At 49.3% G+C, this 15,552-nt stretch overlaps 1 protein-coding gene across 4 annotated transcripts in view; it reads right to left on the bottom strand.

The window, feature by feature from the left end:
• nhsl1b (NHS-like 1b) overlaps nt 1-15,552 on the bottom strand; it is an 85,916-nt gene that overhangs the window by 33,285 nt on the left and 37,079 nt on the right. The window contains exon 1 of one of the 4 annotated variants that reach the window (XM_017455796.3): nt 14,414-15,552. This exon is cut by the window's right edge and continues 296 nt beyond it. The exons of the other annotated variants lie outside the window; for them this stretch is intronic. Within the exon in view, the coding sequence (XP_017311285.1) occupies nt 14,414-14,660 (247 nt within the window). The 5' untranslated portion in view covers nt 14,661-15,552. The remainder of the gene's footprint in view (nt 1-14,413) is intronic. 4 annotated transcript variants of the gene reach the window in all.

Below are 15,552 nucleotides of genomic sequence, written 5' to 3'. Positions count from 1 at the left end.
TGATCTTGCTGTCTCCACAGTGGTGCTCAGTATGTCTAAGCTCCGCCCACACTCAGATCAACAGCGCTTTAATGGTGAAGATCTGCAGGACAGCTGCCATGCCAACACTACACACCTTAACGCCATATTAACGACCACAGACCCATTGTGAATTCCCCAAAGCAAAACAACTCTCAAACGCTTCTCGCGAGGAATTGTGGGCAATATTAGCTGACGAGGTGTCCACGGATCCAAACTTTAAAAACTCTACCAGGATCGGTAAACCATCCAGGTACTGACTTTGCGTCAGGGGCTTGAGGTTTATTATAACCATATCCCAGCGTTCCCTCCTTTAACAGCCAGCGGTCATAAAAGTACCGCTTTAAGAACGGTCTTATAAAAGACCGCTCACGCTCTCTCCTGCCTCGTCGGCGCCATTCACATTCATAATGAGGCATTTCAGAAGGAATGAACTATAGCGAAGTAAACATCCAGCAACCGAGCACGTCCTGGTCCAGATCTGATAAGGTTCATCTGTTTCCTAATAGCACCCAGAGGAGTGTCGATAATTCACTGAGCAAATAAAGCGATTAAAAAAGCCTCCATTGTTCCTCGTTCCTCTTTCGAGTATAAAACGCCGAGCGCGATGTTGTACGAATGATGAGTGCGACTCTCCCTCCTCCGGAAGATCCGACACACATCTCGAAATGTAATGAGATTCGTACACGATCGAATGAATCGAGTAACGATGATTCGGTACTTCTGAATCTGATCCGATCGGGTTCAGTTCGGTTGAATCGAACGTTAGAGAACACTTATTAACGTTACATTTATTGATTTCCGGTAACGCTACAGGGGCGCACGTCCTTGTAAATAAATTAAACGATACCTTCGAATATCTGTGCGAGGTAGCGAGCGGTGAAAGCACAGCTGCTCAGGAGAACACTACCCCAGGTTTGCAGCCCTGTAACATGTGTCTCTGTAACATATCCTAGACCAGGGGTTCCCAAACTTTTCCAGGGCAAGGCCGCCCGAATGGCATTAACATTTTACCGAGGCCCCCTTTTGCAAGATGTCTTTAAAACACATTAAAAATAAAGAGTTCTGAATATATCCCCCTTTTTTATTATTAATAATTACCTCTTTACATTACATTAGGAATTGATTGTGTGTGTGTGCGCGGTTGTCTGAGAGTGAGAATTTATATTTCACACCAAATTGTTGAGGCCCCCCAGGCGCCCCCTGGTGGCCCCCGAGGGGACAGCGGCCCCCACTTTGAAAACCACTGTCCTAGTGTATTTAACTATTAAATAAAATGCAAACAATCATCATATATATTATACAGTTTGAACACTATTTCAGTTTGATGCGGTGTTCGCATTGTTTTGTCCCAGACATCTGGACTGTTTTAGCACATTTTTATTCATCTATATTCAGTGAGTATAATGTTGAAAAAATGTAGCCGTATAGTGTGTGTGTATAGTTTAAAAAAAAAAAAAAAAAGTGTGTAGGGAAAATGTCAAATCAATGAACATGAATGAAGCATATAACACCCAGATCTTTGTGATATCAGGCTGATATTAAAGGCTCGAATCTTTCTCATCATTCCTTTTGATTACTGGCCCCACCTAGTGACTAACACCTCGAACACCACATGGAGCTACACGGTAACCACAGTTAACACAAACCTGTACATAAATGCTCTGCACTTATAGAGCGCTTTTATCCAAAGCGCTTTACACTGTGTCTCATTCACCCATTCACACACACACACACACACACACACACACACACCAATGGTAGCAGAGCTGCCAAGGACCCAAGGACACTTCGGTATGTGGAGTCACGTGGGCCGGGAATCGAACCGCCGACCCTACGATCAGTGGACGACCCGCTCTACCACCCGATCCACAGCCGCAGTACGTACAGAAACGTTCAAAAAGCAAAACAGGACGTTAACGAATTTAACGGAACAAACGTTCGCTAGTAAAGTGTTCGGCTCGGGACCTGTACCGGAGGGATGGATATCATTCTTTCGAAAGATATTCCCTCGACTGGGGTTTTGATGATGGTGGTGGCTAACACAGCACTCCAAAATCTCTCACGCGTGTTTAATTGGGGTGGGATCTGGGTGGCAAATGGACTCGACCATGCCAGTAAAATACCTCCCGCAGATGTTTTCCTTTCATTTATCACTAGCATACACCTTTCTCCGAGACAGCACTGTTCTCAACCTCCAGAGCTGGTGTTCTCCCCGTGTGTGTGAGTGGACAGCGCAGCGCCATCCTAATCATTTTACCGTGATGGGATGGCTGGCCTGAAGTACACGTTGCCATGACGATACTAGTCCATTAGCACCAGAGAATGATAAGCAGCACTTAAAAACGCGCCGCGCGTCCCCTTTCATTTCACAGCGAAAATACCCCCGATACCTTGTTTACCCCACCTTTCCTCTAGTCTTCACTCCTTTTCGTCTCCGCCACCGTTAATACTTTATTCGAATAGAGGTTTACACTGTACACGTCAGAAGCACCTGAAACCTGATGTCTGTCCATACTGGGAGCGTAAAACTCAACGCCGAGCCTCCAGCTGCGTCAGAGTTTATCAGCAACAGACATCTGAGAGTGCGGTGCTGAAGGAAGGATCGTGACGGACGGAGAGCACGGTGCGACAGTACTGCCTGGTAGCTTTACCGAGACAATGATGTCTTTCATCACACACTGATGAGCAGCAGAGGGCAGTGAAGACTTCCAAAAAAAATCCAGAACCAACGTTATCTTATCGCACTGATGAAGAACAATAGTGGGAGGGAAACACACAGCAAACAGGTTATAAGGCGGATAAGAAGCGTACAGCGTGAATCACCATCTACTTCGACTGCCGCAAACACGCGCGCGTCTGAAAACCGGACTAGGTGAACAGTGATGCCGTCCATCTGTCCCCGGGATCTGAACCCAGCTGCTCCGTGTGCTGGACACACACGCCTTCGAATGAAATGACTTCAGATCCAAAGTCCCCCGGAGAGACTCGTCTGCCGAGTACAACTCGATTACTGACGCCGTGATGGAAGAGGACGTCCAATCAGAGCCGTAACTAAATTAACCAGGACTCGATTACGCTCACGCTAACCGTGATGGAGGGGCGAGAAGGTGACGGGGTTAGCGCTGGACCAGACGTTTTAGTCAGCACGCACGCCTAACCGACCACACGGTCGAAACAAGATTCGATTACGGAATTATTCGATCACGAGACGCTAGAAAATGTCCCAGAGGAAACCGTGAACAGGAATGAGCTCCGGTGTGTGATAACGCTCAATAACTGATGGCTCCCATGGGGATTTTGGGAGGGGGGGGGGGGGGGCCAAAAAGTACATTTATCAGCTCTGCGACAGTCCCCCCCCCCCGACAATAACTTGGTTCAAACCACTGGAATACTTTGCTGGGTCTGCCGGTTGCCAGCCCCTATTAAAACCATCTTCCAAGCAACTGTATATTTCTCATTCATTTAACGATATCTAATTTATGCCCAAACCTGTTTGCGATATTTGTGCATGAAAATTAGACACGCAGCCGTTTTGCAACAAGTAACGGTTTAAGGAAAATAGACCTTCGCAGTCTTGCTCGACCTCCAAGGGGAATACTACTTGAAAATGTCTACCGGCGTCCCATTGATGTAGGGACACAGGGACATACTGCTGAGAAACAGAGTGAGCTTGTCGAGATTATGGAAATCCACCTGTCCTTGGCGAGAGAGGTAAAAATTCAAGCTTGCTTTGTCTTTTGTCCTGACCATGGTTCCAGTAGGGGACATGGAGCTGGGTGAGAGGCTGCAGGAGGCACCGTGGAACAATACACTTTTGTCACGGTGCTTAACTAAAACTGCGAGAGTTAGTCAGGCAAAGCAAAAGACCAGGAATTTCTTTTCAGCCCTTCTCGGCAAGGGGTCGGAGCTCCCCCACCGCTCCTCTCACAGTTTAAGCCTGGCGCCAACAATAGGAAAGGCGACCGATTGCTGAGGTGCACCTACCCTCCTCCACTCCCTGCCCAGGAGTGCCACACGGGGCAGCATGACGAGATCAGTGCTGCGCTTTCACTTCTACTATTTAACCTCACTACCACTTGAATAGCAAAGACGGCTCGTCGTTAAATATGAACGTATAAACCCTAAACAAGACGAGAGGGGAAGTGATGGGGAGAGGCGTTGCTGTCCTGCCCCACTCCGAGCGACTCGTTTTTAATAGCGTGGGCTTTAAGAATCGTTTTTCATCCGTGAGAGACGACGGAAAGCTGCATTTCTGAGGTGTCCCTGTCCGTCCCCTGAGAGATACTGCAGGAGGACAAGCCTCCACCAGTCAGAATGCCTGATAGGGGCTTAGAGAACATCTATAAAAACACCTGCTCTGCGTCTCAAACCGTCGAGCTCACGCGTCTACACACACACGAATAGTCCAAGACGAATGCCGAGAAACAATGTGGAAATGTCACGAGTGTCCATGAGTGTCGGTAATAAGCCCACACTGGGAAGCTGGTTTATTCAGGACACACTACAGTAAGGAGCTGTGCGGCATCTCGCACTGTCACAGAGTATTAGCTCAGACTAGTGCGAGACAGACGCGCCGAGCCGCCCCGTCTGCACGTCCCACCGGAATAGAATAGGATTACCATACCGACTATCCACATCGACTCGGTCAGCACTCTGTAACGGAGGTTAAGCTAGAACCGTGTTGTCAGACATTGGGGAAATCTTCAGGATGTTAGACGGTGCACTTATTAATGGATAAAATGTGTCTTTAATACATACGCATTTGTTAGCACGGGCAAACTGCTGTAGCATAAAACGGATAAATCACGTCAGAGCCTACACATACACGTCGTGCGGTACCAGCGTAAATACTGGGGGATATAGGATCGCACGACCTAGCATCGTGTCGCAAATCTCACACGTGTGTACCAGTCTGAACCGTTATTAAGCACTAACGCTGACCCGTTCTCCTCATGTAGTCTGCGGAGAGAGAGCGGATCGGTCTGCGATTCGGTCGTCTGGATTTTCTAGACCGGTACGTTGGGGCGCAAGGTCGGAGTTCTTGAGGTCAGAGACGCAGCCCGTGACAACAATCACGACGACGGCAGAACGCTTTCAAAGGAAGGCCCGAGTCGGCCGGCGTGTGTAACGTCTCCGTGTACGAAATCGGTAAACGTGACGGTTCACGCGGACCGGGGTGTTACGACTCTGATGTGCCATCTAGTGGGTGCCGCTTGTAATCTCTCAGACGTATAGGATATTTGGGCGAGGGCGTGAACAATGCCCCTCGGACCGCTACTTCTTGACGCGTCAAGTATGTACCAGCCTATAGTCACCACCATCTGTCCCGGGTCCCGAAAAGCACGTTTATCAGAACGCAACTTTCATCAGCGGCGAGAGGAAAAATCCCGAAAGTACTTTTACACATCCTCTTACGCGCTCCATACCGGCAAACGTAGCGACGACGACACGCATGACCTCACTACGGTAGCTCGCCTTGAAACAGACACGTCTCCATTCCCGGGCTCACGCGTGACCGTCGACGTTTCAGCTTTCGTACTTCACGTTAAGAGAGAACTGGAACTCGGTCGATCACGGATGGCCGGCGTCCAGCCCTGGTGTGCGCTGCTATCAGGGATCGATAAACCTCCTCTGAGTGAATGAATCTCTCCTTATGGGAAAGAGGATGGGACGAGGCCTTGGAGGGGTTAAACCGGAGGGTCTCGGGCACTATTCTAAAAGGTTAAAGGTCAGATCGGCACAATCTGTGCGTGGGTGGAAGAGCGTTCACCGAAGCATTCACACCGCACGCAACGATGAAGAAGAAGAAAGAAAAAAAAAACGGATAAAAATTCACAAACACAGATGTTACGCTAATTAAAAACGAGTGACGGCAAAAAATATCATCTTCAGCGTTTCGGTTCTATTTAATGTAGCGGAAAATGCACACACTCTGTACAGATTAGATTCATCTCACGATGCTGTAATCAGAACTGGGACTACTATCACCTATATAATATAATTATATAATATAATCTGCACCGCAGATCCGATTCTCCGTGACTCGTACGGACAGGCGTGCGTGACGTCGGGTCGGGTCCGAAAGCTGGATTTTCGAAACGAAGCGGGCTCTCCTGTGCGGTATGTTTGAACACATCACGCGAACTCGTTACGGTGTGAAATGACGGAGGAGTACATTGGACGACGACACGACGAGATCTTGACTAGTGATTCTACTCCCAAAAAGTCCCGAAAAGAAACGCCATGGAAAGAAGATGGTCAAAAAGAGCGTGTGTTTGTTCTATTTAAAACCCCGTAACGCTCTCCCGGTATCGGAAGCACTCACGGTGAAAGCAGGACCTGGATCTCCTCTCTCGGCAGGACTGAGCGCGTCTGAGTGGACGCTCCTGCTCTCCTCTGCGCGCCGCTCTCAGAATGGGTTTGTCGGTCCACAGTGACTCGCGTCTCTGGTGGACTCTGGAGGTCAGCATTCGGCGGTAGACGCCGCCCTCGGGTCGGGGGCTACAGGTGCTGCCCACCTTCCGAGCCTGGCACTGAGGTAGGGGCTGAGCGTTGCCCATATTCTGTCTGGCACTGGGTGGCTTGGCGTGACTCTCCTCATAGCAGGCCTTGTAAGATCAGACAGCACGTTTGTTAGAGTGCTGCAGGTTCCCGAGGCCTGGGGGTGGTCCTAATGCTCAGCTCCTCCTGCCTCTTCCCCACCCTCTCACCCACCTCACCGCCTTCCACAACTACCCCCTACTCACTCTAGAGTGAAGGCAGCAGGAGCTGGATAAACATCCCACCAGGGACCCTTCTTTAAGATCCTGCTTACTGCAGCCTCCAAAAGATGAACCCTCCTCCTCCTCCCCTCTCTCTCTGTTCGCTTGAATGGAATCGATCTGGCTAAACAAAGAGGCCAGTGCACGGAGTGTCAGGTTACACGCAAACCGGCATCTCCGAAACAAACAGCGGCTACTCCAAACCGCACGCGCGTTCCGAAAATAGCGGAACCTCTACGTCTCGCCTCTACGTCTCTGTCCGTGTGCTCCTTACGCTGGGATCACGGCTGACGATCAGCCTCTCTGTCCCAGTGCACGCTGGTCAGCCTCTTTCTGGTCCTGTCCAGGGCTAATCTCTTAACCCAGATTAACTGCCCTTGCCCCTCTTCACACACACACACACACACACAAATACAATCAGCAAGACAAAGACCTAAAATTTACATCACTGACCCTCTTCTGCTAAAATAAACCCAGCTTTAAAAGAAAATCTAGTCTGGGTTTGGATCTAAAAAAAATAAATAAATAAAAAATCTCACAAACTCGTGATTCAGAGAACTTTAACGTGAGAACGTCAGAACGCGGGTCTCACCCTGGCCGAGCTGCGAGTGTATAACGTCTCGCGTGAGCCGTACTCCGATAAGAAAACACTTTAAAAGCCGGTGTGCTCTAGATTTAAGCTCTTCCTTAAATATTCCTCCATTATCACCTGGACTAATCTAAATTCAATCTGATTACGGCGTTACGTTCTGCAGCCCTGCCGAGACGCACGTCTGCACGGCCCCGCGATACGTTCGCGTCCACGGCGAGGCGTAGCTCTGCGCTTGCACCTAACAAGTATTACTTCACAAACGTAACCCTGTGTAAAACCTGTGACGGGACCTGGAGAGGCAGCGATGAAACAGCAACAGCTCCCTCTGCTGGTCAGTCGCATCGCACACCAGCTCTCATCCGTAGACGTATACAGGTGCATCTCAACAAAAAAAAAAAAAATATCCAGAATATCGTCAAAAAGTTCTGTGGCGAGGGAAAACTCCCCGGGACGACACGAGGACGCACCGGACGAGGAACCGGAGTCCAAGCGGCACCCGTTCTCTTCTGAGTAATGCGAGATTAGTGGGATTATAAGTTATTTATTACACTGACATTCGCGGCATTCGCCCTTACGTCCGTCTCGTTTATACGACCGAGCAGTGGGTCGAACACGGGCCCAACGGTAGCAGCTTGGCAGGTTGAGACGTTCGGTATGCGCTTATAGTCCTGAGATGTCCACGAGACAGTCTCGATGACTAAAGAAGCACTTCTTAGGTACCAATCGACAGCTTCCAGGTGAGATTATCCACTGAAGCAAGGTCGTAAACAGGCAAGGTGTTTGAGAAGTGCGGATCTTTAGAGTGTCCATGTTGGATCATCCACAGATCATCATTCCGAACATCTGCTTCGGAGTGTCGGCTCCGTTCAGGCAGGATCGACACGGAACGTGTCTGTCCGTGACTCGGGGGCAGTTCTTCAGTCACCGGCATGAGCTGAGGGGAGTTTTAGGCTGGTGAAGTCCGTGTCATTAAGTAAACGTCTCGAACATCTCAGCAGCTCCGGTGCTAAATGAAAAGGTCCGAACGATTTCCTTAAAAAGTTTCACTGGCTAAATAAACACACACACACACACACACACACACACACACACACACACACACACAGGAGAGAGGGAACGAGCTGCTACATGAGGAGCAGCTGTGCAGAAACACTACACCACATGTGCAACAACTGTCAGCAGCTGACACACACACACACACACACACACACACACACACCCCTAATTCAACTGACTGGATGTAAAGCAACCAAAGAAGTCTATTCTGTCCATGATTTGAGACACAGCCACAGACTTACTGCTCACACAGGACATGGCTCTTGCTCGTTGCTGACAGAGGGGACATATTCAACCACTCACACACACACACACACACACACACACACCTCACTGATTCACTGCTTCGGTTCGTTCTCGTTTCCCATTTCCCAAAGACACTCCCACCTGATATCTCTCCCTCTTCCCCTCTCCCTCACACACACACACACACACACACACACACAATGACGTTTGTTGCTGTGAGGATGTTCAACCCAGTCAACAGTTTCAGAACAGAACACAGGTTTGTCTCTGCCAAACATCACTGTGATATAGCATAAGTCCCCAACACTTACACACACACACACACACACACACACACACACACACACACACACACACACACACACACACAATAAAACTGAAAAGATTCAAACCCATGTTATCAGAAATCTCCATCAGCTGAGGTCATGTAGCAGATATACCAGCTGATATATGTGTGTGTGTGTGTGTGTGTGTGTGTGTGTGTGTGTGTGTGGTGGTCTGGGAAAACCCTTCACGTCAAATTCTGGCATTTCCCTACTACACAGCTCTGACTCATAACTCAGACTACCGAACTGAGACGCGCTTCTCTTTCGCACGGATCTGAATTATTGAAAGATTCCACCGAGTCGTGACTCTTTGCGAGTCCGTATCGGATTGCAAAATGAACCCATTAGACTCGTGATTCATCACAGCACACGGAGGACTCCGACAGCTCGATCGAACCCCGAGCCTCGGTGTGATGGATGACTGACGTAGCTAGCGACGTCTCGGACACGTCTGTGCACCGCTCCTTATCCGACGTTTTCACACAGGAAGTAAAAACATGTCCGTGTCGTTCTGCTGAAAATAATAAACAAACAAACAAACAAACAAACAAATCACATCTTGGACAAAACTTTGGGAAAATATTTCACAGTTTGGACTGTTTGACAGAATTCAAACCCCCCACCCCCGACATCTGACGGGATTTCCCAGACTGCCACATACAGCGCCCTCCGTTAATATTGGCACCCTTGCTAAATATCAGCAAACGAGGCTGTGAAAAAAACATTGTCTTTCTGGTTCAACCTTTTGTTTAATAGAATTCACAAAAATACTCCGCTCTCACGGAGATCAAACGATTCCAAACGCAACACAGGTTTATCAAAATACCTTTGTCAAATATACGTGTGCCACAATTATTGGCGCCCCAATGAATACCTATTCATATGCACACCGGACCCTGACTGATACTCTTCAGTTCGTGGGATCGTCACAGACACGACGCGACGTGACGCGGGTTATTGTGAAAACCCTGCTGCGTACTTTTATGACACGAAACGAAAACGCCAGGATTCTGCTTGACGTGCCTCATAAGTCTGAAGACAGTAGAGAGTAGAGATAAACAGCGGGACATGATGTCCGCGTACAAAATTCTGTCATATTGTTGTAGCTTGTCTTACTGGGGACAGATACGGTAAGAATGCACGTATAACCTGCACAGCGTGACGTGACGTGATGTGAAGTGAACGTACGGTACACCCTGCGATTTCTGATCAGATACTATATATCTGCATGCAGAGGCAAGCCACGGCAGGGAGCTTATCGGAGCCGACCTCGGTGGATCCAAACAAAGAAGCCCGAGTATTCGGTATCAAAACAACTAGTCTCTTTCGGTTCAGATAGTTTAGGAATCCCTAACGTTCTTACAGTAAGCCGATTTCATCCAAGATGAACGGTTGTAAACGTTGTCCGAAACCTCAGGATCATCCCTGAAAGCGTCGTGATATTTTTTGTCTTTGGATATAAAGGCTTTTAACTGGACAGATGAGATTATATGGAAGACTGAGAGAGAGATTAACTTACCTGAAAATGATCCAGACAGCAGAACGAAAGAGAGAGAGAGAGAGAGAGATTATTGAATTATATATTCATCCATAAATAACAATTGTGTTCAAAGTGCTATAAGCCGTTATGAATAGCGCGTCTTTGTTAGCAGGTACATTCACAATGAAAGCAGGAAACAATAAACAAATGCCGGAAAACATAAGACAGACAGCACAGGTAACTTTACATCCGCATGGAATATACACCCGTGTGTTAAGATGCAGCTCACCTTCATTGTGCAACACTATGTTGTCTCATTATGCTGGGAAACAGATAATAATATGGTTTTCTGGAATTGCAGTAATGCTGGCCGACAGCCAGGGCTGCACCGGATGGGCGTGGTGAGCAAAGCCTAGCGTGAGATTAGGTTTTTGATGGAGACTATGGAGCGCACAGAGAAACTGTACTGCCAAGAGGATCGATGCTGCCACTGAGGATCAGCGCTGCCACAGAGAAACTGTACTGCCAAGAGGATCGATGCTGCCACTGAGGATCAGTGCTGCAACAGAGAAACTGTACTGCCAAGAGGATCGATGCTGCCACTGAGGATCAGCACTGCCACAGAGAAACTGTACTGTCACAGAGGATCGATGCTGCCACTGAGGATCAGCGCTGCCACAGAGAAACTGTACTGTCACAGAGGATCGATGCTGCCACTAGGATGAGCGCTGCCACAGAGAAACTGTACTGTCACAGAGGATCGATGCTGCCACTGAGGATCAGCGCTGCCACAGAGAAACTGTACTGTCACAGAGGATCGATGCTGCCACTAGGATCAGCGCTGCCACAGAGAAACTGTACTGTCACAGAGGATCGATGCTGCCACTGAGGATCAGCGCTGCAACAGAGAAACTGTACTGCCAAGAGGATCGATGCTGCCACTGAGGATCAGCGCTGCCACAGAGAAACTGTACTGCCAAGAGGATCGATGCTGCCACTGAGGATCAGCGCTGCCACAGAGAAACTGTACTGCCACAGAGGATCGATGCTGCCACTAGGATCAGCGCTGCCACAGAGAAACTGTACTGCCACAGAGTATCAGCACTGCGACATAAGATTAGCACTGCCATAGAGAATCAATACTGCCACAAAGGTTAAGCAGTGCCACAAAGAATCAGTACCGTCACCGAAGCTGAATGCTGCCACAGAGGATTAGCGCTGCCACACAGAATTAGCGCTGCCACACAGAATCAGCGCTGCCACAGAGGTTAAACAGTGGCACAAAGAAACGGTACCGTCACTGAGGTTCAGCGCTGCCACAGAGAATTAGCGCTCCTACATTACTAAGTCCTGCACTGCCTCAGTAATTAGGGAAAAGCCCATACCACGTTAGCGGTTCCAAAAAAGCTAAGCACTGTCACACAAACCGGTCACAACACTACACAAACTTATCAGTACCATTCAAATTCAGCACTTTCAGGAAAAGGTCACACAATCTGTTACCCTGCCACATGGATCTGAGGACTGGCGCTGCCACACGAACCCGACACCACCACAGAGGATCGGCGTCGGCACAGAGTCGCACACCGCCATGACTGCCACCAAAAACATCCTGTTGCGCAGCAACCGGCCTTATGAAATTATGGGTCTACTACGAGAGTCTGACAGCCCATAATTACAGGCTCTATTTAAAAAGAGGGCCGGAGCCACATTTAGGGCACTTTAACCAGGCCTGTGTGTGGAAGTGCCAGTCGTATAAATACACGGTTTAAATTTAGTACTACGGGCAGTTATGAGTAGTAGGGTTGCGTGTTTTCTAAATGCACAGGAGTTCAGAGGAAACTTCCTGTCCTGCTTAATGCTCGCTACTTTCAGGCTGCGTCCGAATTCGTGCCCGACCCTACTACACAGCGGGCGAAAAGGCGAAAAGGACTGCCCCACCCACCCCCCTCCACAAGGCTACTCCTCGTGCCTGCTTAACCGAACATAACTGCGTAAGGAGAACGCTACAGCTTAAACGGACGAGGGCGGATCTGCGATCAACGGAACGCGTGGCTGACCGGGTAGGACGGTCGGAAAGCCCACGGGATGGAAACGCGCACTCAAAGTATCGGATTTACTGCTTCCTAAAACGTACTGAACGTGACGCCCTTACGCCGTTAACAGCCGTCCAAGTTTAGCGCCTCAGAGTCAAACAAGCCGGTGAGGAACGTGCGAAGGTGAGAGGTGAGGGGTCGGAGGCCGAGGCCGAGGAGCCATCGTAAATCAGAGAGCGCTGATATTAACCCAAAATGCACACGACTGGGTCACAGCGTGGCTTCAACACAGGACGGACGCCGGCTCTTATTACGGACAGAGTAGAGTTACTGCTGTACAGTAGTGTAAAACAATACACACACACACACACACAAAGAAGTGGTAAGGAATAAAACCGAGAAGTGGAATATTTGCCCACGTACAGAGATGACAAGGATTTCTTTTTATAAGGCCAAACAATGTGGCCCTGATTATTCGGGATGATGTGTGTGAAGTGACTCAGTGAGCCCAGTGCTGTTCTTTCCATCTATAACCGAGATCCAGTTACAACCCGACCTTAGAAATGACATGCGCTCCATTTTATACTTTACAGACTCCCACATGTCTCACACACACACACACGTTAACTCTCATTAATATATCAATCTAAATCTGCTTACCTTAAGTGGAATTTCTCACTGCTCGTAAATGCATAATGCAGTACATTGAGGTGCAGAACATGTTCCACAGTGCTGGTCCTGCAGCTGTGGGTATGAAAGTAGCTACAGCTTGGGCACGATGAAAAGCGTCCCCTTATTGGCATGCGCTCGCAACACTTGCGTCGCCACCAGTTGGTGACATCTCCCGTTTCCGCACACTCACCCCGGTGCGCTGTGAACCCCCGCAACCCCCATCACCACCCCGCCACCTCCTGGTAGATAAGAGACTGGCGTCAACGACTTACACAATGGAAAACCGGTCATGGAGTCAGGACGGTGATCCGATTCTGTCCTCGCATGTAAACATCTCACTCCTTTACTTCCTGCCCGGACTGGAACCGCAGGCACGACGGAGGAGTTTACAACGTACACAAACACTCACTCTCAGACACTCACTCGCTCGCTCACACACACACACACAGCTGCTGTGTGCATAAAACAAGGCAGGACAGGAGGACGCGGGAGGAAATGAACTGGCTCAAACGTGCTGGTTTCAGACTGGTTTCGGTACGGCACATTTCACCGACACCATCTTGCAGGAAAACCCACGAACAATGCATCCATTCTTTACTTTTCGTTTTACCCGATGTGCTCGGGACTTTGGTGAACGTGTCGAGGTAAGGCAGAGCGGCCTAATTTCCATCCTGATGCAAATTCCCCCTGCTATACTGGCCTCTTCATGCGGTCAGGGACACGAACGACGACGACCTTAGGACACTCGCATATAATATACACACTTCCTACTAAAAACGGCCAGAAAACCAATCAACAATAAGATTTTTCAACAAAAATGACTTAACGCCATTACGTTTACGGCTCTGGGTTATAGACCAGAAGGTCGAGGGTTCAAGCCCCAGCACCGCCAAGCTACACCTGTTGGGCCCTTGAGCAAGGCCGTTAACCCTCTCTACTCCAGGCTACACTGCCTCACCAGACCCTGCACTCTCACCCCAACTTCCCAACGAGCTGGGATACGCGAAGAAAGACTTCTCACTCTTCTGTAACGTACACGTGACAAATAAGGGCTTCTTCTTCTATCTATTTAACGCCGAGGTTACATCAACGAAAAAACGAGTTAGTTCCTGCAATCACTTATGTTATAATAGCTCTCGACCGCTCGACACGTGAGAACTCGTTAATGCTGAAACACAGGTCACAAAGTTAAACGGATACACAGACGTACACGATCACCTCACCTAGGTAGTGCTGGGGATCATACACCCAATCGTCATCATCATCATCGTCGTCGTCCTTCTCTCGGTCTCGGTGTGCTGTGTGCGAGAGTGTGTTGAGGTCGTTGTGGCTGCGGAACAGTTTGCGGGTCTGGCGCGAGAGCGAGAGCGAGGATCCGCTGAGCCAGCTGAGGGCGCGAGTGACCGAGGTAGCCTTTTCCTTCTTGTCCCTCTCCCTGCCCAGAGAGTCCGAGTGCTTCTTCTTCCTCATGCTCCACAATGGGGGGGAGGGACGCGAGATGGAAGGAAGGGTTAAGCAGGGTCAAGACCTGAAATGTACACAGGGGTCACCTGACCTCACAGCTGCACGGTCAGTCTTCAAAGGGGAAAGACACTTTTTCGGGCTTTTAGATCCTGGGGTGTAAAGCACGCCGAGGTCCCGACCGAGACGTTCTCGAAATATTCGGAATATCCCGAAGAGCTGCACGATAATCCGACACACTTCGCTTGCCCGTTTCGGCCCGTTATAGGTACGGCACAGATACCTTTCTTAGACACAGATGCCTTCTATCCATTACCTTTATCCTAGGATGCATCTCGGAGTTCCCGGCACAAAGGGAAAATCCCAGAAGGTGTATGAATGGAAGAAGAGGACTAGCAGGCTGGTCTTCCCTACTGATCTCTTCACTGCACTCCGAGTGGAAAAAAGGAATCCCGATACGGCCAAACCACACGGCTCAGCCTGGATCTGGGTGTAGTCCCTAGCGGAAAGTCCGGCTGACCAAAGTTTAAGGAAAAGGAATATTAAATAAAAGGTCCTGGAGGTGTTTAGCGTTCAGCCTGCTTTTCCAAGCTGTCAGATCCTCAAACGTCAGGTTCAAAGTCCTCCTCCTGGTCACGTCTTTCCATGAGTCAACCTGGGTATCACCTGAAAGAAGACGTCACACTTCAGCGAGCGAATGGTTAAAGCTTCAGCTCGCTTCCTCTGTTCTCTTCCTGGTTCTTCGAATCCTGAAGGTACAGGTGATCACCGTGCTGGCCGTGGTGGACAGTTCAGAGCGCTTCACTCACCCGGAAACCCATGTGCTCACCTGCTCACTTGTTTGGAGCACACCCTTGCTGTGTTGGACACAGCTCAGCGTTTCGCCTCGGGCTAGTGGCCG

This window comes from Ictalurus punctatus, chromosome 25 (assembly GCF_001660625.3).
Source record: "Ictalurus punctatus breed USDA103 chromosome 25, Coco_2.0, whole genome shotgun sequence".
Lineage (NCBI taxonomy): Eukaryota > Metazoa > Chordata > Actinopteri > Siluriformes > Ictaluridae > Ictalurus > Ictalurus punctatus.
This window is presented reverse-complemented; position numbering and strand designations above follow the sequence as displayed.